Genomic DNA, 22,425 nt, shown 5'->3' with positions numbered 1-22,425 from the left:
CTTCCTTTCCTTCTTCCCTTCTCTTCCTTTTCCTTCCTCCTTTCCTTCCTTCCTCCCTTCCTTCTTCCCTCCCCCTCCCCCTTCCCTTCCCCTTCCATAGGCTTCATGCCCAGCATGGAGCCCAGTGCAGGGCTTGAGCTCACCACTGTGAGATCAAGACCTGAGCCAAGAGAGTGAGACATTTAATTCGCTGAACCACCCAGGTACCCCCTTGTATGTCTTTTTCGTGCCTAATCACCTTGGCTAGAACCTCTAATGCAGTGTTGAATAGAAGTGGAGAGCAGACATCCATGTCTTGTTGCTGATCTTAGGGAGAAAGTTCTCAGTCTTTTACCGTTAAGTGTGATAGCTGTGGGGTTTTGGTAGATGCCCTTTATTAGCTGAAAGAAGTTACCTTCTGTTCCTAATTTGCTGAATGTCTTTTATCATGAAAGGGTGCTGAATTTTGTCAAAGAGGATCACATCATTTTTTTCCTTCTTTCTATTACATTACTTTTGTAATAAAAATATTAAAGAAGTTAGGTATTGAAAGAAAGATGGTATGGGGAACATGAAAACCTTTCACTAAAAGTTAACAAATACGAACTGTTGTCTTCCACTGTTTCTTTTTTATGCACACTTTTTAATTTAATGTTTATTTAAAAAAATTGTTTTATGTTTATTTATTTCTGAGACAGAGACAGAGCATGAGTGGGGGAGGGGCAGAGAGAGAGGGAGACACAGAATCCGAAGCAGACTCAGGCTCTGAGCTGTCGGCACAGAGCCCGACGCGGGGCTCAGACTCACAAACCATGAGATCATGACCTGAGCCAAAGTCGGTCGCTCAACCGACTGAGCCACCCAGGCGCCCCTTTAATGTTTATTTTTGAAGGAGAGAGAGAGACAGAGAGACAGAGCATGAGCGGGGAAGGGGCAGAGAGAGAGGGAGGCACAATACAGAATCCAAAGTAGGCTCCAGGCTCTGAGCTGTCAGCACAGAGCCTGTCTAGGGGCTCGAATTCGCATAATTTCATGTGCTGATTTTTTTTTTTTTTTTTTTTTTGAGAGAAAGACAGAATCTTAGGCTCCACACTCAGTGGGGAGCCCACTGCAGGGCTTGATCCCATGACTGAAATCATGACCTGAGCCGAAATCAAGAATTGGATGTTTAACTGACTGAGGCACCTGGGCACCCCACATGTACTGATTTTTAAACTTAGCATTTTATAAGCACTTTTCAGTGTTATTTGTTGTAATAAATGTGTTAATGGTCACATATTCACTAGAGTATATGTTAGCCTTGGATGGCTTAGCTGTTTTCCTATAGGACAAGTCTAGTTTTATCTGACCTTTAAAAATGATTTCTCTTTCTCACCTCGTTCCACTCCCCAAATATCTAAGAGAGACAGATGGTTGCTGGCATTAGGGAATTCTCTGCTGTTTTACTTTTTTTTAATTTTTACTCTCTGTAAAAATTCTCTGCTGTTTTACTCTCTGCTGTCTTACTCTGCTCTGTTGTTTTACTTTTTTTTATTTATTAAAAAAATTTTTTTTCTTAACATTTATTTATTATTGAGAGACAGAGAGAGATAGAGCACGAACATGGGAGGGGCAGAGAGAGGAGGAGACGCAGAATCTGAAGCAGGCTCCAGGCTCTGAGCTGTCAGCACAGAGCCCGATGCAGGGCTCAAACTCACAAACCACGAGATCATGACCTGAGCCGAAGTCAGATGCTCAACCGACTGAGCCACCCAGGCGCCCTGCTGTTTTACTTTTTAAGTGTGTTGCCTAAAGACATCTTAAGACAGTGCCCTTTCCATCATTCTTTTTTTTACTACATGTTTAGAAAAGAGAATGCTGAAAGTTTCTATATAATGATTGATACCTGTTTGCATCTAGTCTTGCCTCATTATCTTTTTTTCACCTAATCATCTAGGGAAATGATTGTGTAATATTTATATCCATTGAGCTTGACTTACCTGTCGGTAATTGAGTTAATCTAAATATTCCATTTATGTAGCCATTTATATCATTTAATGTAGTTAATTACAACTTGACTGAGAGTGGTGAGTGTTAGGGCGTCTAGGTGGCTCAGTTGGTTGAGCATCTGACTTCAATTCAGGTCATGGTCTCACAGTTCCTGAATCGAGCCCCATGTCAGGCTCTGCACTGTTAGCTTTGGAGCCTCTGTCTCCCTCCCTCTCTCTGCCCCTCCTCTGCTCGTGAGTTCACGTGCGTGCTCTCTGTCTCAAAAATAAAGAGTGGTGAATGTTTTTAAGGCAGTTTTAAAATTCTTTTTATTATTTGAATCCTGGAAAACATGAGTTTGTTATATAGTTTGGTAATCTAAATAGAATAAACAGTGATTGGTTATTCATGACTACAGCTCACTATTGACCCTGGAAAGTACAAATTGCTTTTGAGTGAAAATGTGGTTGGAATAGATTTCAGTGTTCAGTTTGTACCTGCTATTTATTGTGACACCGAGTTCAGTGAGGGCTGGCATCTATGGGAGGCCAGTAACTTCCTCTGGGTTGCCTAAATTGCCTTCATGAAAAGCACCTAGAATAAAAAAAGCACAGCATGCTGGTAAACCATTTTGAATTATTTGGTAATGTTGGTGGGCTGGAGGGGATTGGTGGTTGCTTTCCTTAGCATTAAAGTGGCCTTGCCTTTTGGGTTTCACCTGTAGCAAATTGTGTTATTGCCTACTGATTTCCAGGCTTATTACAAGGACTGTGTTTTTATAGCACTAAGAAATTTGCTATAGATGTTTACTTTCACCAGGATTTACATTAAGACAAGGAATAGACAGAAAAACAACAAACACCATTCTTGGCAGTATTAAAACTGATACAAATAATTTTTGCATTATTGCTGACTTCCCATTTACAACACTCAAAAAGAAAACAAGAATCCAAATTCATTTTTCTCTTGTCTTTCACGTGGCTTGGCTAGAGCAGATTTCCCTATATCCTTATATTCTCTATATTGAAAGTGTAAATGAAAGGAGTCTTCTTGAATATTGGAAGGAAGAAGCATATAAAAATAAAGGAAGGATGGGGAACTTCTGGCTACCATGTTAGAAATTTTGGGATAATCAGGGTGATTATGTCCTCCTTACTGGAGAAGAATCAGTAATGGTAGACCCAGGAAAGGCTGAAATTTGAAAATATGACTGGGATTTTTTTTTTACAAGTATATTAGAACTTACAGTGCAAATTAGTGCTTTCTAAATTTTGCAGGGGAGAAGGGGAAACTACATTAATTCTGATTGTATTGTCTTTGTTCTGTGATACTTGGAATTCATATTTTGGACTTCTCTTCAAAGACACATAAATGAAGTACAGTAAGGAGGGGAGCTGAGGAGGGGCACCTGGGTGGCTCAGTCAGTTAAGCATCCGACTTTGGCTCAGGTCATGATCTCACAGCTTGAGCCCCGCCCCCGCATGAGGCTTTCTGCTGACAGCCTGGAGCCTGCTTCAGGTTCTGTGTCTCCCTCCCTCTCTGTGCGCCTCCCCTGCTTGCACTCACTCTCTCTCAAAAATAAATAAACATTAAAAAAATTTAAAAAAAAAAGAGGGGAGGGGAACTGAAGATATCTTATATGGAAGTAAACTCATGCAGTTCCTGTGCCCAAGAAGCTACTGTTGATAGCCAGTATTGATGACACTTGGCTAGGGGCTGTGCTACCATCATGGGCAACTTTGCCAAGGCCACTTTTTTTTTTTTGTTTGTTTGTTTATTTTCGAGAGAGAGCATGTGTGAGCAGGAAAGGGGCAGAGAAAGAGGGGGACAGAGGATCCGAAGCAGGCTCTGGGCTGAAGCAGCAAGCCCGATGTAGGGCGCCAACTCAGGAACCACAAGATCATGACCTGAGCTGAAGTTGGATGCTTAACCAACTGAGCCACCCAGGCACCCAGCCAAGGCCACTTTTGATGCCATTTCCAAGATAAGACCTACAGCTGTCTCAACCCTGACTTCTGGAAAGAGACTGTGTTCACCAAGTCTCCCTATCAGGAATTCACTGACATGTTGTAAAAGAGACCCACACCAGTCTCCGTGCAGAAGACCCAGGCTTCAGCTGTGGCCACCACATAGTTTCATAGAAGAAAAATAAAGTTGATGAGTTTGAGCCCAGCGTCAGGCTCTCTGCTGTCAGAGCAGAGCCCACTTCTGATCTGTCTGGCTCTCTCTCTCTGCCTCTCCCCTGCTTGCATTCTCTCAAAAATAAAAAACGTTAAAACAAAAAATTTAAGGGGCACCTGGGTAGCTCAGTCAATTAAGCATCCAGCTTCGGCTCAGGTCATGATCTCACAGTTCATGTGGGTTTGTGCCCCACATCAGGCTCTGTACTGTCAACTCAGTGCCTGGAGCCTGCTTCGGATTCTGTGTCTCCCTCTCTCTCTGTCCCTCCCCTGCTCAAGCTCTGTCTCTCTCTCTCAAAAGTAAATAATACACATTTAAAAAAAATTTTTTTTATTCATTTAAAAAGGTGGGGGAGCACCTGGGTGGTTTGGTCAGTCAGTTAAGTATCTGACTCTTGATTTCTGCTCAGGTCTCAGGGTTTGTGGATTTGAACCCCAAGCCCCTGGCATTGGACTCTGCATTGACAGCAGGGAGCCTGCTTGGGATTTTCTCTCTGCCCCTCCCCTGCACTCCCGTGAGTGTGTGTTCTCCTTGCCCCCCGCTTCTTTCTCAAAATAAATAAACTTTAAAAGTTAAAAAAAAAAAAAAAAACTTGTGTCAGAAACTGTCAGTGAAGGGTCACCTGAGTGGCTCAGTCGGTTAAGTGTCTGACTTTTGGTTGTGGCTCAGGCATGGTCTCACAGCTCGTGAATCGGGCTCTGTGCTGACAGTGTGGAGCCCACTTGGGATTCTCTCTCTCCCCACCCCACCCCACCCCCGCCCCTTCCCAGCTTGCTCTATCTGTCTCTCTCAAGAAATAAAAACAAAAAAAGAAATGTCGGTGAAAATAACCCCCTCTATCAAGCTACCTAAAAATATTTTGAGCAGTGATGGTATTGAAATAAGTGAAGCTTACCAAAATTAGGTCTTCTTTTGGCCTTTGAGCTGGGACTTATGGCAGCAAAGGTGGTAGGTAAAAGTATTACAAAGTTTTTGCCAAATATGGAAAAGATACCAGGTATCCCTCAGTATTTCTACCAAACATACTATTGGTATGCTGAATCTAGCTCTGCTCCAGTGTGTAACAGTCATTCTTACTTTCTTTAATTTTATTTCTTATGACTCGTTTCTGCCCCTTCACTGACCCCCATTCCCCAGGAGACCTTCCCCTAATATCTAACTTTAAATTCCAAGTTTGGTTGTTCTTAGTACGTCCTAGGGTAGGGCTACTTTATTAACCTTTGCCCCTACCACTTCCATACCAGTTGTCCCATGTGTATATATGCAAGAAATTTCAGCAAAATTGGACACTAGCTAAAGTAAATATACTAGAATGTGTTGCAGCATAAGCAAAGTTATCAGTTTTTTAAAAATATAGCTTATGAGCTATAATTCATATACTGTAAAACTCACCAGTTTAAGTGTATATAATTCATTGGGTTTTTAGTATAGTCACAAGAGTTGTACAAATACCACCACTTGCTAATTCCAGAATATTTTCATGACTCTTGAAAGAAACCCATACCATTAATAGTCACTTCCTACTGCTCTCCCCAGCCCCTGGCAACTATTAATCTACTTTCTATCTGTATGGGTTTGCCTATTCTGGACATTTCATGTAAATAAAATTCCATAATCTGTGATGATGTGCTCTGTTGTGCTTGACTTCTTTCACTTAGCATAATATTTTCAGTATTCTTCCATGCTGTAGCTACATACCAGTATTTCATTCCTTTTTATGGCCAAATATTATTCCATTGTGTAAATATACCACATTTTTTAATCCATTCATCAATCCGTTGACATTTGGGTTAATGCTGCTATGAACACCTGTGTACAAGTTTTTGTGTGGACATAGGATTTTAATGCTTTTGGATATGTACCTAGGAGTAGAATTACTGGGTCATAAGCTGACTCCATATTTAATTTTTTGAGGAACTGCTAAACTGTTTTCCATGGCTGCACCGTTTTACATTCCCGCCAGCCGTGTATGAGGGTTCTAGTTTCTCTAGATTCTCACCATCATTTGTTATTGTCCACCTTTTGATAATAGCCATCCTAGTGGGTGTGAAGTGGTATCTCATGGTGGTTTTGATTTTCATTTCCCCTAATGACTAATGATATTGAGTATCTTTTCCTGTGTTCTTTGGCCATTTATATGTTTTCTTTTTCTAATTTATTTAATTAATCCCTATACCCACCATGGGCCTTGAACTCGTGACACCGAGATCAAGAGTTGCATGCTCTTCCAGCTGAGTCACCCAGGCACCCTTGTATATTTTCTTTGGGGAGATATCCTTAAAGCTAAATATTGATGGTCTGCTATTTGGAATACTAAGTTGTTTAGATTAACTTCTTTTATCTGATGTAAAGGAGTTTTTGTTTCATTAATTCAAATGTTTTAGCCTTTTCTTGAAGATTGTTTTAGAAAACTAATGTAGATACAGCTTTCCCCTATGAAAACATTGTATTTTGTATCCTGACCTAAGATATCTATATACAGATTGTCTCCAGTCTTTATTGGACTGTGAACACAATTTGGTCATATTTCTTTTTTTTTTTTTTTTAATGTTTATTTATTCTTGAGAGGCAGAGACAGAGTGTGAGTGGGGGAGGGGCAGAGAGAGAAGGAGACACAGAATCTGAAGCAGGATCCAGGCTCTGAGCTGTCAGCACAGAGCCCGATGTGGGGCTTGAACTCACGAACCATGAGATCATGACCTGAGCCAAAGTCAGACACTTAACTGACTGAGCCACCCAGGCGCCCCGGTCATATTTCTATTGTAAATTTATATCTCTAGGTCCAAAGAGTTAGCAGAGGTAGAATTCACAAGTAGGGAACCAGTGGCCCATCAAAATTTTGTTATATTCTGTACATTCTGAGGACATTACCTGACCTTTAGTTGAGAGAAAGGTTTATAAGGCAAGGAAAATTGGTGTTTGACATAACACCTGAAGTTGAAAGTACATAAAGTTGAAGCGTACATATGTTTGTGAGTACTTTTAGATAAGCATGAAAAAGTACATGATTTGATCCTTCTGTCCCTCTCTCCCCCAGCGTGGTACCATGCGACGACGCTATGAAGATGATGGCATTTCAGATGATGAAATTGAAGGGAAAAGAACTTTTGACTTGGAAGAGAAACTCCACACCAACAAATATAATGCAAATTTTGTTACTTTTATGGAAGGAAAAGGTCAGTATCATTTTGGTTCCAGGGACCTGCAGTCCCTTGGTGTGGGAAGTTGTAGATTCTGGGAACCATGGGCTCAGTATCTGTGCAGCTAAAATATTGCGTATTGATGCTGTGATGCTGTTTATTTTATCTTATTACACAATGCTATTCTTACACATGTGCGTGCCCACACACACACACACACCCTCATTTCCCTAGTTCTCCCACCTTGGGAGTCATTCTCTGCGACACAAGAAGAAAAGTGTTTTATTAGGGCCAGGAACATTGTTGGAATTTTTCCCTGAAGCCCTCTTCCTTCTTCTCCTATCCCTTGTTTTAGGTTTAATTAAGAATAGTACAGTAAAAACTGTTTTTTTTTAACATTTATTTATTTTTAAGAGAGAACACATGCAGGAGGGGCAGAGAGAAGGGGGAGAGAGAGAATCCCAAGCAGGCTCTGCCCTGTCAGTGCAGAGCCTGATGCAGGGTTCAATCCCAGGAACTGTGAGATCATGACCTGAGCTGAAGTCGGACACTCGACTGACTGAGCCACCTAGGCGCCCCAGTAAAAACTCTTCTATGCACGTACCTCTCCCCACAACCACAACAGAGGTGGGATTCCATGTGTACTATGCAGCTTTGCTCCTTGGCAAACTGACAAGGATGTCATGGTATATACTCTAGTGGACGGTAGTAAATTTGGGGGCTGTTAAGAGACAGGGTGATGATAATTTCTGCTTAGGATTTACGAGATGACTCATTAATAGTACTACCCTCTGTTGGTTAAATTCTGAATTTACTGTGGAAATACAGACTTAGAAAACATCTTGAACCCTGCCTCTCAGTGTGAGTTTCCTATATCCTGAGGGATGCTTTTTTTTTCCCCTAATATTTATTTATTTTTGAGAGGGAGAGAGACAGAGCACGAGCAGGGGAGAGGCAGAGAGACGGGGAGAGGCAGAGAGAGAGGGAGACACAGAATCCGAAGCAGGCTCCAGGCTCTGAGCTGTCAGCACAGAGCCCGATGTGGGGCTCGAACTCACAAACTGTGAGATCATGACCTGAGCTGGAGTCAGAGGCTGAACCAGCTGAGCCACCCAGGTGCCCCAACGAAGGATGCTTCTTTTGCATGTATTTTCTCACAGAGCAAAACTATTTACACAGAAACAGCAAACACCATCTCCACCTTAATACTTAAGATCTATTTTATGGTCTTTTTATCTTTTTCCGGCTATACCTCTTGCCTTTCTAACAGTTGTTTTCTTATGGTGACAGATTTTAATGTAGAGTATATTCAGCGGGGTGGCTTAAGAGACCCTCTGATTTTCAAGAATTCGGATGGACTTGGAATAAAGTAAGTGTTCTCGGCCTGATTGGATATAGTTGTGAAATGGCCATATTACACCAGGGCTATAGACAATGCAGTATTGATAACCCAAAGCAGTAGATAATTAAAAAGAATCCCCCATATAGTTTTAAAACCATGTATTTTTCTTCTTTTGTTACAAAAACAACTCATGGTTGTTAATAATTAAATGAAAAAATATAGGTGACCTAAAAAGAAAATAAATCTCTTAAAAATCTATTAACCCTGGGATAATAATCACTTGTTAACATTTTGTTATATATTCTTTTTTATTATGTATATGTGAATATATAATCATATTTAAAATATGTCATTAAATCTAAATATGAATATGAATATTTATGTGTCTTAGGAGTTTTTAGTACGTTAATGAAGAACTCACACTGATTAGAGAAGGTGTGCTTCCATTTATACTTACAAGTGTTTGTTTCATAGGATGCCAGATCCAGACTTCACTGTGAATGATGTCAAAATGTGTGTGGGTAAGTAGTAATATGTGTGGCCGTTGCGCCTATGAGGCAAAGATTTAAGATTGGAATTGATTTCTAAATTTCTGACTGAGATTTAAGGCTTAGGAACGTTGAAGTACATATTTGATTGAAGTATATGCATCTTGATAAAAACTACCATTTCATTGGCCACTGAGAATTTTCGCAGAAAGAGTTACAAAAGTTGCTTCATTTAGTACACACCGGGCATAGAACTTTAAAACTTTTCCTTCTTCCCTACCTACCATTTTATCACTGTGTGCCCCTCCTTCTCTCCGTGAAAAGCCTGTTCCAGGGCATCTCACCCAGGAAAGTGACATTTTATATCTTTGAAACAAGAAGGAAGATTCATTTATATCTGTGATTCTCTTCCATTCTCCAAAAGCAGTAGAGAAATTTCCAGGAAATTTTCACCAGTGCTACATTTGGTAACTTGACCAAGGTTTAAAACTTTGTAAACTGAAGCATGTGACTCTTGATCTCAGGGTTGTAGATTCAAGCCCTACTTTCGGAGGAGAGATTACTTAAATATATATATAATAAAAACATATGTATATTTATATATTTTTATTTTATTTATATATATATATATATATACATATATGTGTGTGTGTGTGTGTGTGTATATATATATATAATAGTAATAATAAACAAAAGCGTTGTAAGCCGAGAAAGAGATATGTTAACATTTCTTTCAGTGACTGGTTGAGTTTTTAGTCTGATTTGTATTCTATTCAAAATTAGGGGAAAAAAACAAATTGGATCAACCTAATTAAAGAAGAAAGCTTCCTGGTGTCAGTAAAGGCTCAGGTCAAATTTCTGCAGACCATTTGGTTTTCAGGGTAGCCCTGAGACTCACCAGGATCCTTTGGAATTCAGAATGGTTACAGTCCTATACACGTTAAAGCAGTAAAGTGGATTAAAACCTTTTGGACATGTTTCCAACAGGACATGAAGCAAAAAGAGTTTTTTCTGATGCTTTCCTCCCAACATTATAGCTTCTGTTAAGTTTTGTTCTCTATGTTAAAGTTCCAGTGCAATGTCTTGCTTTGGAAATTGACACTGCAGTACTATCTCCTAGCCACCGGAGGGCCCTTTTTAGACAGCTGGATAACTCTTCTGTTTATCCAAGAGGTGAAAGTCACAGATAGCCCAGGTGAAGGAAAGTTCTCGAATTCCCTGGTTTTTTCACTCCTTCACTATTTCTGTGTTAGAGTCCAGCTGTCTGCCTGTCACTGGGTATTTCCTAATATCTAGTGCAATCTGGAGTATAGTAGGCACTCAGTAAGTCTGTTGAGTAATTAAAATGCTTTCCCATTCTTCACAATGCAGGGCTCTCTCAGAGGACCTCAGAAAATCTTCTTGAGTACCTATAGGTCCATCACTGGACTTCTTTTCCTAACAGACCTCCAGGACAGTAATAAGTTTCTTGTTGTTGTTTATTTACATCCAAGTTAGCATATAGTGCAACAATGATTTCAGGAGTAGATTCCTTAATGACCTGTACCCATTTTAGCCCATCCCCCCTCCCACAAGCCCTCCGGCAACCCTCTGTTCTCTATATTTAAGAGTCTCATGTTTTGTCCCCCTCCCTGTTTTTATATTATTTTTGCTTCCCTTCCCTTATGTTCATCTGTTTTGTATCTTAAATTCCACATGAGTGAAGCCATATATTTGTCTTTCTCTGACTAATTTGCTTAGCATAATACACTCTGGTTCCATCCACGTTGCAGTCTTGCAAATGGCAAGATTTCATTCTTTTTGATTGCCAAGTAATACTCCATTGTACGTATATACAACATCTTCTTTATCCATTCATCCATCGATGGACATTTGGGCTTTTTCCATACTTTGGCTATTGTCAGTAGTGCTGCTGTAAACATTGGGGTGCATGTGCCCCTTCGAAACAGCACACCTGTATCCTTTGGATAGACACCTGGTAGTGTAATTGCTGGGTTGTAAGGTAGTTCTATTTTTGATGTTTTGAGGAACCCCCATACTGTGAGGAACCCCCATACTGTTTCCAGAGTGGCTGCACCAGTTTGCATTCCCCACAGCGCAAAAGCGTTCCTCTTTCTCTGCATCCTCGCCAACAGCTTTGATCTACATTTTTGAAGGAAAGCATTAACTTTTATTTTTTTATTTTTATTTTTTCAAATGTTTTTATTTTTGAGAGAGAAAGAGACAGAGAATGAGCTGGGGGGAGGCAGAGAGCAAGGGAGACACAGAATCCAAAGCAGGCTCCAGGCTCTGAGCTGTTAGCACAGAGCCCGATGTGGGGCTCCAACTCACAAACCATGAGATCTTGACCTGAGCCGAAGTCAGACACTCAACCAACTGAGCCACCCAGGCACCCCTGTTTTTTTAAACAATTGTGCTAAAATATAAGTAACATAAAATTTACCATTATAATAATTTTTAAAGTATATACTTCAGTGGCATTAAATTTATTCACAGTGTGCAACCATCACCATCAGTTTCTAGTTCAGAACTTTTTCATCACCTGTATCTTTAGATATATACCTAGGAGTGAAGTTGTTGGGTCACATGGTCATTCCGTGTTTAATTTATTGAGGAACTACCAAACTGTTTTTCACAGCAGCTGCACCACTTTACATTATTCCCAGCAAAGTCTTGAGGGTTCCAGTTTTTCTGCATCCTTGCCAGCACTTGTTATTTTCCTTTTTTTTTTTTTTTAATTTATGGCTATCATAGTGGGTGTGAAATGGTATTACAAGGCAATTTTGATTTAGCATTAGCATTTTCTTCCAAAATATAAAGGGTAGGTTTGCTTTATTGCCTTATATTATGAGTTATATCTTATGTGTATTCTGCCATGTCTCCTTTATTATGGCCATATTCTAGTCCTCCTGACTATTATCTCAGATCTCTGACTAGACTGTAAACGTCTTAGAGGCAGGGGACCAGGTCTTGATACTAGTTGTTATAGCCACGAAGTCCAGGTATATAGTAGATGTTTGCTAGTTTCTTACAAATTGGACAATATTCTTTTTTTTTTAATTTTTTTTAACGTTTATTTATTTTTGAGACAGAGACAGAGCATGAACGGGGGAGGGTCAGAGAGAGAGGGAGACACAGAATCTGAAGCAGGCCCCAGGCTCTGAGCTGTCAGCACAGAGCCCGACGCGGGGCTCAAACCCACAAACCGTGAGATCATGACCTGAGCCGAAGTCAGTTGCTTAACTGACGGAGCCACCCAGGCGCCCCTGAACAATATTCTTAATATCAGCAGCTTTTTATTCTCTTTCCTTTTCTTGACCACTATTATTTTAACTTTTTTAGCTGTCTTGCCTCTCCATATTGTCCATATGCTGCTGCTTCTGCTTGGAATTCTCTGTTGAATCTTTCTTGTTGAAATTCTTTTTATTTTTCAAGGCCTAACTCAAAAGTCTCTTCTTCACCTTCTTTTCCTAAAAGGCTTCTCTGGTCAGTCCAATGTTACAAAAATAATAAAAATAATAATAATTTTCCTTTTATTTTTACTACTGTTTAATTGACACCTACTTTGTGTTAAATATTTTCCTTCACAGCGGCCTCCAAGGTAATATTATTCCCAAGTTAAAGAAGAAGATATTAAGGTTCAGAGAAGTTAAATAGCTTTCCCAACTATTATTAGAGCTGAAATTTAAACTTAGGTATCTTTGGCTTTAATTAGGCTATTGTTTTTCCTCCCTACTAATTTATGCATTCTCCTTTTTGTTGTAGTTGTTATAGTTGGTTGAGAATCTGATACAGATCTTTGTGTCCCTCATGGTGGCTTTATCAGTCAGTAAATATTTGTGAAATGAATGAAAAGGGACGTTTATATTAGAAATGCTTAACAGGTTTTGGAAATAACCCTTTTAAACAGAAGAATGGACAGCTTCAGAATGAATCTAGTACTCACTATATCACTGTATAGTGGATCAAAGTATAGGATAGATAAGATCCTTAAAACTGCATCAAAGCAGTGTAGCTCAGTGGGTAAGAGCATTAACTCTGGAGTTGGTGTAGAGTTCTGGGATTCTTGTCCTGCCTTGTCCTGCAAGTTACCTAACACCTATTTTTTCATCTATGAAATGGAGATTAGTACTTACATTTAGAATTGTTAGGGTTGAGTAAGATATTGAATATAGGATTTGTTACCTGACCATATAGAAATATGCCATAGGGAATCGGTTTTTTATATTAACCTGTTGTTTTTCCCATTCTCTGTGGTTTGATTTTCTGTTGATTTATCCACCTTAAGTGACAGCTCTCTCCTTGCTTATTACTGAATACCCTGAATAAAGAAACGATAGTTTGTTTCCTTCTACTTGTATTTTATATTCTTAATATATTTGAGGATAATAGCCGCTCAGTAGAGATGATTGATACATCTTTCGTGGCAGGGAGTCGTCGCATGGTGGATGTCATGGACGTGAACACACAGAAAGGCATTGAAATGACCATGGCTCAGTGGACACGCTACTATGAGACCCCAGAGGAGGAGCGAGAAAAACTCTATAATGTCATCAGCCTAGAGTTCAGCCACACCAGGCTGGAGAATATGGTGCAGAGGCCCTCCACGGTTAGTCTGATCATTTTTTCCACATTGTCATTGTCACCAAGAGAGTTGTTTATATACTGGGAGAATTTATAATTTTTTTTTTATGTTTATTTATTAGAGTGAGTGGGGGGTGGGGCAGAGAGAGAGGCGGAGAGGATCCCAAGCAGGCTCCGTGCTGTGAGCACACAGCTTGACTCCAGGCTTGATACATGAACTGTGAGATCATGACCTGAGCTGAAATCAAGAGTCGGACGCTTAACCAACTGAGTCACTCAGGTGCCCCCTAATCATTCTTTTAAAATCAAGATCTCAGCCTGGGTGGCTGTCATTTAAGCTTCTTACTCTTGATTTTGGCTCAGGTCATGATCTCACTGTTTGTGAGATTGAACCCCACATCATGCTACACACTGACAGCACAGAGCCAGCTTGGGATTCTCTCCCTCTCTCTGCCCCTTTCCTGCTCTCTCTGATCCTCCCCCTGCTCTCTATCCCACACCCCAAAATAAAAAATAAACATTTAAAAATAAATAAAGTCGAGATCTCAGTGTTTTATTCAATCTCCATTTAATTATCCTAATTGCATCAAAATTATAATTGTTTCTAATATTGTTATTTTATATATACACCTACATTCAGCTTACCAGTAAGATGCATTGTTATTATCACTAAGTCATTGATATGTACAGACCAACAGGAAAATGTTCTTAGTATTTTACTATTATTACCTGAAGAGACAATGTAATTTTTTGTCATTGCTTCTTGTTACTGGAGATGGCTACAGCTAAGTACAGAATTTCTTATTAAGGGTCGCCTGGGTGGCTCAGTCGGTTAAGCATCCGACTTCAACTCAGGTCATGATCTCACGGTTCATGAGTTTGAGCCTCGCGTTGGGCTCTGGGCTGACAGCTTGGAGCCTGGAGCCTGCTTCAGATTCTGTGTCTCCTTTTCTCTCTGCCCCTCCCCAACTCACACTCTGTCTCTCTCTCAAAAATAAATAAAGATTAGGGGCGCCTGGGTGGCGCAGTCGGTTAAGCGTCCGACTTCAGCCAGGTCACGATCTCGCGGTCCGTGAGTTCGAGCCCCGCGTCAGGCTCTGGGCTGATGGCTCGGAGCCTGGAGCCTGTTTCCGATTCTGTGTCTCCCTCTCTCTCTGCCCCTCCCCCGTTCATGCTCTGTCTCTCTCTGTCCCAACAATAAATAAAAAACGTTGAAAAAAAATTAAAAAAAAAATAAATAAATAAAATAAATAAAGATTAAAAAAAATTTTTTTTTAATTTCTTAAGAAAACTTTTATCTCCTTAGAATGATAAAAATCCTTTTGTATTATAATTTGTTTGGTCATGTGGAAATATAGGAAGACAGTTAGAATTTAGTCTTGTTATTAGCCAAACATGGTGCACTTAATAAATAAAGAATATAGGGCACCTGGCTGGCTCAGTTGGTAGAGTATGCAACTCTTGATCTTGGGGTCATGAGTTCAAGCCCCACATTGAGCATATAGAGCCTACTTTAAAGAAAAAGTTTTTTTAATGTACAGTTCAGTGCATTAAAATAATAAGAGAGGGATGTAAGAATCACAATAACATTTGTTTATAAATTGTTTTTAATATTGCTTATAAATTAACATTGTTAATCTTGTTAGAATTTCAACTTAAAAATAAAGTGATTATAGCTATAAAAGTCAAACATTCATACTTTTCTGTTCTTGAAATTTAGAACTATGTCATTCACACATGAAGCCTTTTTTGTAACATTCTTAATTTATTCACTTTTGTTCCTAGCTTTAATGATAAAAATCCATCATTATATAACATAAAAATAATAGACCTAAATGGAGGAGTGGAACTATGGAAGGGCTCAGAAAAAGGAAATTTTCTGGAGGACAGAGAATAATGCACCAATATTTTTTAGGGACCTAAAACATGACTGGAAAGATTGAGCTATTACCAAGGTCACTTCCTGAAAGCGGGAAAGCTTTTGATGACTTGCTATGTAAGCAATAATATGCTTATTCTGCTGGGGTATTATTTATTTATTTACTGGAGTATTTCTCCCCACAGTGTATGCTTCCATTTATTTAGGTATTTTCTAACATATCTCAGTAATGCTTTTTTATTTATTTTTATTTTTTATTATTATTCTTTTTTTTAATATTTATTTATTTTTGAGAGACAAATTGTGAGCAGAGGAGGGGCAGAGATTGAGAGGGAGACACAGAATCCAAAGGCTTCAGGCTCTGAACTGTCAGCACAGAGCCTAACATGGGGCTCAAACGCACAAACCGCGGAATCATAACCTGAGCCAAAGGTGGATGCTTAACCAACTGAGCCACCTAGTCACCCCAATAATGCTTTTTTAAAAACCAACTTTATTGAGGTATAATTGACATAAAATATACTCATTTTAAGTATACATTTCAATGAGTTTGAACAAATATACTTATTCTTGTAATCTTTCACGTAAACCACATAATCTCTTATTCTCTGTGACATTCACACCTTCAGAGTTAGCGTATTATTGGCTCAAGTGCCCACCATGTGCTGAGCACTATGCTAGGTGCTAGAGGACCTGTGGAAGATAAGGTCATTGTCATTCTCACAGTGCTTAAAGTCTCACGGGGAAGAAAGACCAGGGGATAGACATTTCTATAAGCCACACTAATGGTAAGTGCATCATAAGTGAATAAATATAGAGTGTTGTGGGGGCAAGAAGAAGGACCCCCCTCTAACCTAAACTGGATGAGAACTAGGGGAAGCTCTTTGGAGGAAGTGATATCTAAGCTTGACATGAAAGAAATGAGGCAAAGGGAATGAAAACCAGAATTCCAGGCAGAAGAAGTAGTATGTGTAAAAGTAGGTGCAGTGGAAGAGGAAGGTGGGCAACCTTTAGGTGCCTCTTGGGGTATTAGCATAAAATGGGATTTTCTGGTAAGGAGAGAGATTGTTTTCTGCTGTCATTCCAGCAGTACCTGAGAGGTAGCTGGAAAGTAACATATACAATGCGCAGATTTGTTTGGTGGTGGGAAAATCAGTTCATGTAAGGCCGTGAGCTTTTTTTGTGCAGCATATGAATAGATTAGGTCCTGGGTATTGGACTTCTTACCAGTTTGGCCCTAGTATTGATGCAGAGCAGGTAGAAACTGGTGATTACCCCTTCTGGAGACTTGCTCTCACATGGATCAGGCCATTTAGTAAAAGGCCTACCCAGAGCCTAAACATTAACCGAAGGAAAAAAGTATGAGTCCCATACCACAAGACGATACCTAATAATACCAAAAAATGAAAGGCCAGAATGAGTGACTCAGTGCTGCAGGTGAGAAATTCTGGCCAAAGAAATTCAGCTTTCTCTGAATGAAAATTGAGAAAAAAATACCCATGTGTTCTTAACCCTTCTTTTCCCCATCCGGACATAAGAGCTTATACTGTCTTGAGCAAGTACAGTTATTCATTATTCTGTTACAGTGTTAGCAAAGGAGAGGACCATGAGATAGAAGGTGCTGACCACTACATTAAGAGAACAGAAAGTAGATTTTGTTTGAGGGAAAGGAAGGAAGTTGGAGTTCATTCAGTGTTTGAGACCCAGTGGATGCTTGGTTAAAACTATTGGCTCCCTGAGCAGAAATCTTTGAAGTGCAGCCACAGGTTAACTTCATGGTTGCTCTCAACTTGCATGTCATTGGTGATCCCTTGCATGTCATTGGTGATCCCTTGCATGCCATTGCTCTCAACTTGCATGTCATTGGCAGCCTTGCTCCCACGGTTTCCTAGACACCTGCCTCATATCATTATGCACAGATTGTATGCATTTGTCCAGATCTATATTGTAAGGGAAATAAATTATTAAATACAGGTATTGTTGTAAAGCTTACTGTATACGTATGTTTTATAGCCTTAAGTTAGATTATTTGTAGTGTCAATACTGTACTGGACTCATGTTTTGGCTCACATTTTATCTACCTGAGACTGTTTCTTGGAGGTCAGTGGTTGGGTAATGCACACATTTGAAGGTAGAGGACATGTTACAGTTCAGTGTAAAGTGCAGATACGTTCATATTGCCTTCACTTCTTTCAGCACATATAATTTAAAATAGATTACCAAATATAAAAGATCTGTATGCTGAAAACTATAGAAAAAGATCTGTATGCTGAAAACTATAGAAAACTTACAAAGGAAATTGAATAAGACACAAAGAAATGGGAAAACACTCCATGCTCGTGGATTGGAAGAACAAATATTGTTAAAATGTCAGTACTACCCAAAGCACTCTACATATTCAGTGCAATCCCAATCAAAATTGCACCAGCATTCTTCTCAAAGCTAGAACAAACAATCCTAAAATTTGTGTGGAACCACAAAAGACCCCGGATAGCCAAAGTTATGTTGAAAAAGAAAACCAAAGCAGGAGGCATCACAATCCTGGACTTTAGCCTCTACTACAAGGCTGTAATCATCAAGACAGTATGGTATTGTCACAAGAACACATAGACCAATGGGATAGAATAGAGAACCCGGAATTGGACCCACAGACATATGACCAACCAGTCTTTGACAAAGCAGGAAAGAGCATCCAGTGGAAAAAAGACAGTCTCTTTAGCAAATGGTGCTGGGATAACTGGACAGCAATATGCAGAAGAATGAAACTGGACCAGTTGCTTACACCAGACACAAAAATAAACTCAAAATGGATGAAAGACCTAAATGTAAGACAGGAAACCATCAAAAACCCCAGAGGAGAAAACAGGCAACAACCTCTTTGACCTCAGCTGCAGCAATTTCTTGCTTGACACATCTCCAAAGGCAAGGGAAATAAAAGCAAAAATGAACTGTTGGGACCTCATCAAGCTAAAAAGCTTCTGCACTACAAATAAAGCAATCAACAAAAGTAAAAGGCAACCAATGGAATGGGAGAAGATATTTGCAAATAACATATCGGATAAAGGGTTAGTATCCAAAATCTGTAAAGAATGTACCAAACTCAACACCCAAAAAACAAGTAATCCCGTGAAGAAATGGGCAGAAGACATGAATAGACACTTTCCCTAAGAAGACATCCAAATGGCCAACAGACGCATGAAAAGATGCTCAACATCACTCATCATTAGGGAAATGCAAATCAAAACCACATTGAGATACCACCTCACACTGGTCGGAGTGACTAACATTAACAACTCAGGAAACAACAGATGTTGGCAAGGATGTGGAGAAACAGGAACCCTCTTGCACTGTTGGTGGGAATGCAAACTGGTGCAGCCGCTCTGGAAAACAGTGTGGAGATTCCTCAAAAAATTAAGAATAGAACTACCCTACGACCCAACAATAGTGCTACTAGGAATTTATCCAAAAGATACAGGAGTCCTGATTCATAGGGGCACATGTACCCCAATGTTTATAGAAGTACTTTCAACAATAACCAAATTATGGAAAGAGCCCAAATGTACATCCACTGATGAATGGATAAAGAAGATGTGGTTTATACATACAATGGAATACTATTTGGCAATGAGAAAGAATGAAATCCTGCCATTTGCAACAACGTGGTTGGAACTGGAGGGTATTGTGCTAAGTGAAATAAGCCAGTCAAAGAAAGACAAATATCATATGTTTTCACTCATATGTGGAACTTGAGAAACTTAACAGAAGACCTTGGAGGAAGGGAAGGGGAAGAAATAGTTTTAAACAGAGAGGGAGGCAAACCATAAAAGACTCTTAAATACAGAGAACAAACCGTGGGTTGATAGGGGGTGTGGGAGGGGGGAAATGGGTGATGAATATTGAAGAGGGCACTTGTTGGTATGAGCACTGGGCGTTGTATGTAAGTGATGAATCACAGGATTCTACCCCCGAAACCAAGAGCACACTGTATATACACTATGTGTTAGCTAACTTGACAATAAATTATATATGTTTTAAAAAATACAGAATTATACATTTAGCCACATGTATTTTTAATGACCAAGTATTGTGTTCATGTAGTTAGTGATAATAAAAACCAAGTGATTAAAGATGGAAAATAAAGGTAAAATGAAAATGAAATAAAAAATAGATTACTAAATTCTGCTAACGTTATCTCAAGAAATTTTAACATGTATTTACATGTAATCCTCACAATATCCCTTGGAGTTATCCTCATTTTAGAAATGAGTTCCAGGGACTTGCATGTGATCTTGAGAAAACATGACAGACCTGGAACTTCTGATTCCTAACCTAGTAGATTCTACATTGTTCATGTAGGGTTACAAATCCCTATTGGATTTGTTTCTTTTTCCTCTTCTTCTTCTTCTCCTCCTCCTCCTCCTCCTCCTCCTCCTCCTTCTTCTTCTTCGTTGTCATCGTCGTCTTCGTCTTCTTCTTCTTCGTCGTCGTCTTCTTCTTCTTCTTCTTCTTCTTCTTCTTCTTCTTCACTTTGGATGTCTTAGCTGCTCTAACAGTTCACCGTGTTACATCTCTGGTAAGTTTAGAAGTACCTTCCAGACAGCACCTTTGATTGAATTAGAAAAATACAGTTGATTATACCAGTATTGACACAAAGGGGATACTACTGTGTTATTTAATGACTTCATTTTGATTAGTGCTATCTTTATGATGTTGACGGGTCCATTAGCCTTTATTCTCATTGAAAAATTATTTCTAGAAGGTTTGCCTGTCGACCCTAAGATTCACCAACAGATTGTTTTGTTTTGTTTATAATTAAATTATAGTCTTTCAGTATGTATTTTGAGAAATTCTGTTTTTCTGGACTTTAAAGTTCTCTTTAATCCCAGTCCTTCCATTGAATCCTAAATGTTTCCTTCTTCTTTTTAAAGGTGGATTTCATTGACTGGGTAGACAACATGTGGCCGAGGCATTTGAAGGAAAGTCAGACTGAATCAACAAATGCCATCTTGGAGATGCAGTACCCCAAAGTGCAGAAGTAAGTGGCTTTCCCTGCATTTCCTCAGGTACATCACCGGGAAACCAGAGTGATTGCAAGGAATGGTTCCTCCCTTTGGAGCCTTGGTCTGTGTCCTAAATGATCAAAAAGATGAATTCTTTAAACAGATTTCACAGTTCCAGAGGGAAGAGTATATATAACGGTGTCATAACCCACAATTACATAGTTTAAAGAAAATGTGTCGTTCTGGTAACATGATGACGCAGTTGTACTCCTCTTACTGACTGGGAATTGATTATGTGGAAGGTGGGGTGCACAAGGGGAGAGTGTGGTATTGTGGTGGGGCATGCTCTCTTTTTCTCATCGGTGCACTAATGGCTGCTGTTTTTTTTTGGGTCAGGTACTGTCTGATGAGTGTTCGAGGCTGCTATACTGACTTCCATGTGGACTTTGGTGGTACCTCTGTTTGGTATCACATCCATCAAGGGGGAAAGGTACGGTCATAGTTGGGATGGGGGTTGGAATCTGAAGCTGGTTATATGTCTCTGCTTCAGTTCATGCATGCCTCATATACCTAGAAATGAATCTGTTAGGAAATTGTCCCCTATTCTAGAGAGAAACGGTGATTATGTTGACCCTTTTGGCTTGACTTCAGTAGGAATTCGTATTCTTCTAGTCTGCTGTCATAATACCAATATTGGCATACTACTTAGTAAACCTCAGCAGCCTTATTTTTAGATTCCCAAGGCAGAATTCTCCACATGAAGACAAGAAAGTGGTTTTAGGAAGACAAGACAATTTCTCTACGTGGAAGTGCGATAAAGTAGTAGATGGCAACACAAATTTTGTATAGATTCAGGATGAAATCAGCAAATTAGAATCCAAACCACCTTTCCCTATTTTGAAGGCATTGATCTGAAATGTGGCCAGAGGAAGCCTTTAAGTCCTCCCTAAGGATGTGAATAGATTTTGAAAGATTATTCTCATTCGTAAAGAACTGTATTCCAGCTTGTCAGATTGTTTCTGAATGCTGTGTGAGAATGGAAATCTGGGATTAATGTCGGAGGTTTGTAGTATTACGCTCTTATTATTAGTTACCCTTTTTTCCCTTGCTAGAAGTAGATGCGTTTGTGAGAGAAAAGTAGAACCGGAATGAAAACACATAATGCTTTTAAAATGTGAGGTCCTAATTTAGAACAACTATACCTCCAAATCCAAAGTCATTTTGTTTGCTTTGGATCCATTTCAATGGTGTCTCAAGTTTTGTCCTTTTGGTCTTGGTTACTACCCTAGAACAAAGTAAGCTAGGCCTGTCTCTAGAAGATATTGTACCTACTGTATTTCTTAGGACTGTAGAGGCCAGACAGCCAGGGGCAAGTAAGGGACTTCCTAGGTAACAAACTGAATGTCCCTCTTCTCCCTGAGTCCTGGATGGGTTCTGGGTTCTACAGTGAAACTCCAGGGAAGCCCTAAAAGCCATTTCATCAAGTGAAGGACAGAAAATATCTGCTTCCTTGGGGCCTCTAGAATTTCCCAAATGGTCAGGTTCTGCAGGCTAGGAGGACTGCTTGTTGCTCTTCTGCCTGTTGGCCTTAACTTTGTACCTGTTTATCAGTTGAGGGAGACGACTGGGTCATGTCAATGGCTGTTAACAGACTGAAGTTTTTTAACTCACAGGTCTTCTGGCTCATCCCCCCTACAGCCCACAACCTGGAGCTGTACGAGAATTGGCTGCTGTCAGGGAAACAGGGAGACATCTTTCTGGGTGACCGGGTATCAGATTGTCAGCGCATTGAGCTCAAGCAGGGCTATACCTTCGTCATTCCCTCAGGTAAGCAAGATGGGAAAAAATTAGTTGTTTACTCTAG

General features: G+C 39.7%; 1 protein-coding gene across 4 annotated transcripts in view; it reads left to right on the top strand.

Annotated features, from left to right (window-relative positions):
- The window catches only part of KDM2A (lysine demethylase 2A), a 112,585-nt gene that overhangs the window by 56,009 nt on the left and 34,151 nt on the right, over window positions 1-22,425 (top strand). For all 4 annotated transcript variants that reach the window (XM_049615739.1, XM_049615764.1, XM_049615748.1 and 1 more), the window contains 7 exons: window positions 7,166-7,304; window positions 8,559-8,637; window positions 9,085-9,131; window positions 13,529-13,707; window positions 20,490-20,596; window positions 20,958-21,051; window positions 22,235-22,388. In XM_049615739.1, the coding sequence (XP_049471696.1) occupies window positions 7,166-7,304; window positions 8,559-8,637; window positions 9,085-9,131; window positions 13,529-13,707; window positions 20,490-20,596; window positions 20,958-21,051; window positions 22,235-22,388 (799 nt within the window). The remainder of the gene's footprint in view (window positions 1-7,165; window positions 7,305-8,558; window positions 8,638-9,084; window positions 9,132-13,528; window positions 13,708-20,489; window positions 20,597-20,957; window positions 21,052-22,234; window positions 22,389-22,425) is intronic.

This window comes from Panthera uncia, chromosome D1 (assembly GCF_023721935.1).
Source record: "Panthera uncia isolate 11264 chromosome D1, Puncia_PCG_1.0, whole genome shotgun sequence".
In the NCBI taxonomy this organism is placed as follows: Eukaryota; Metazoa; Chordata; class Mammalia; order Carnivora; family Felidae; genus Panthera; species Panthera uncia.
Note: the sequence above shows the minus strand (reverse complement) of the source record. Positions and strands in the feature narration are given on the sequence as shown.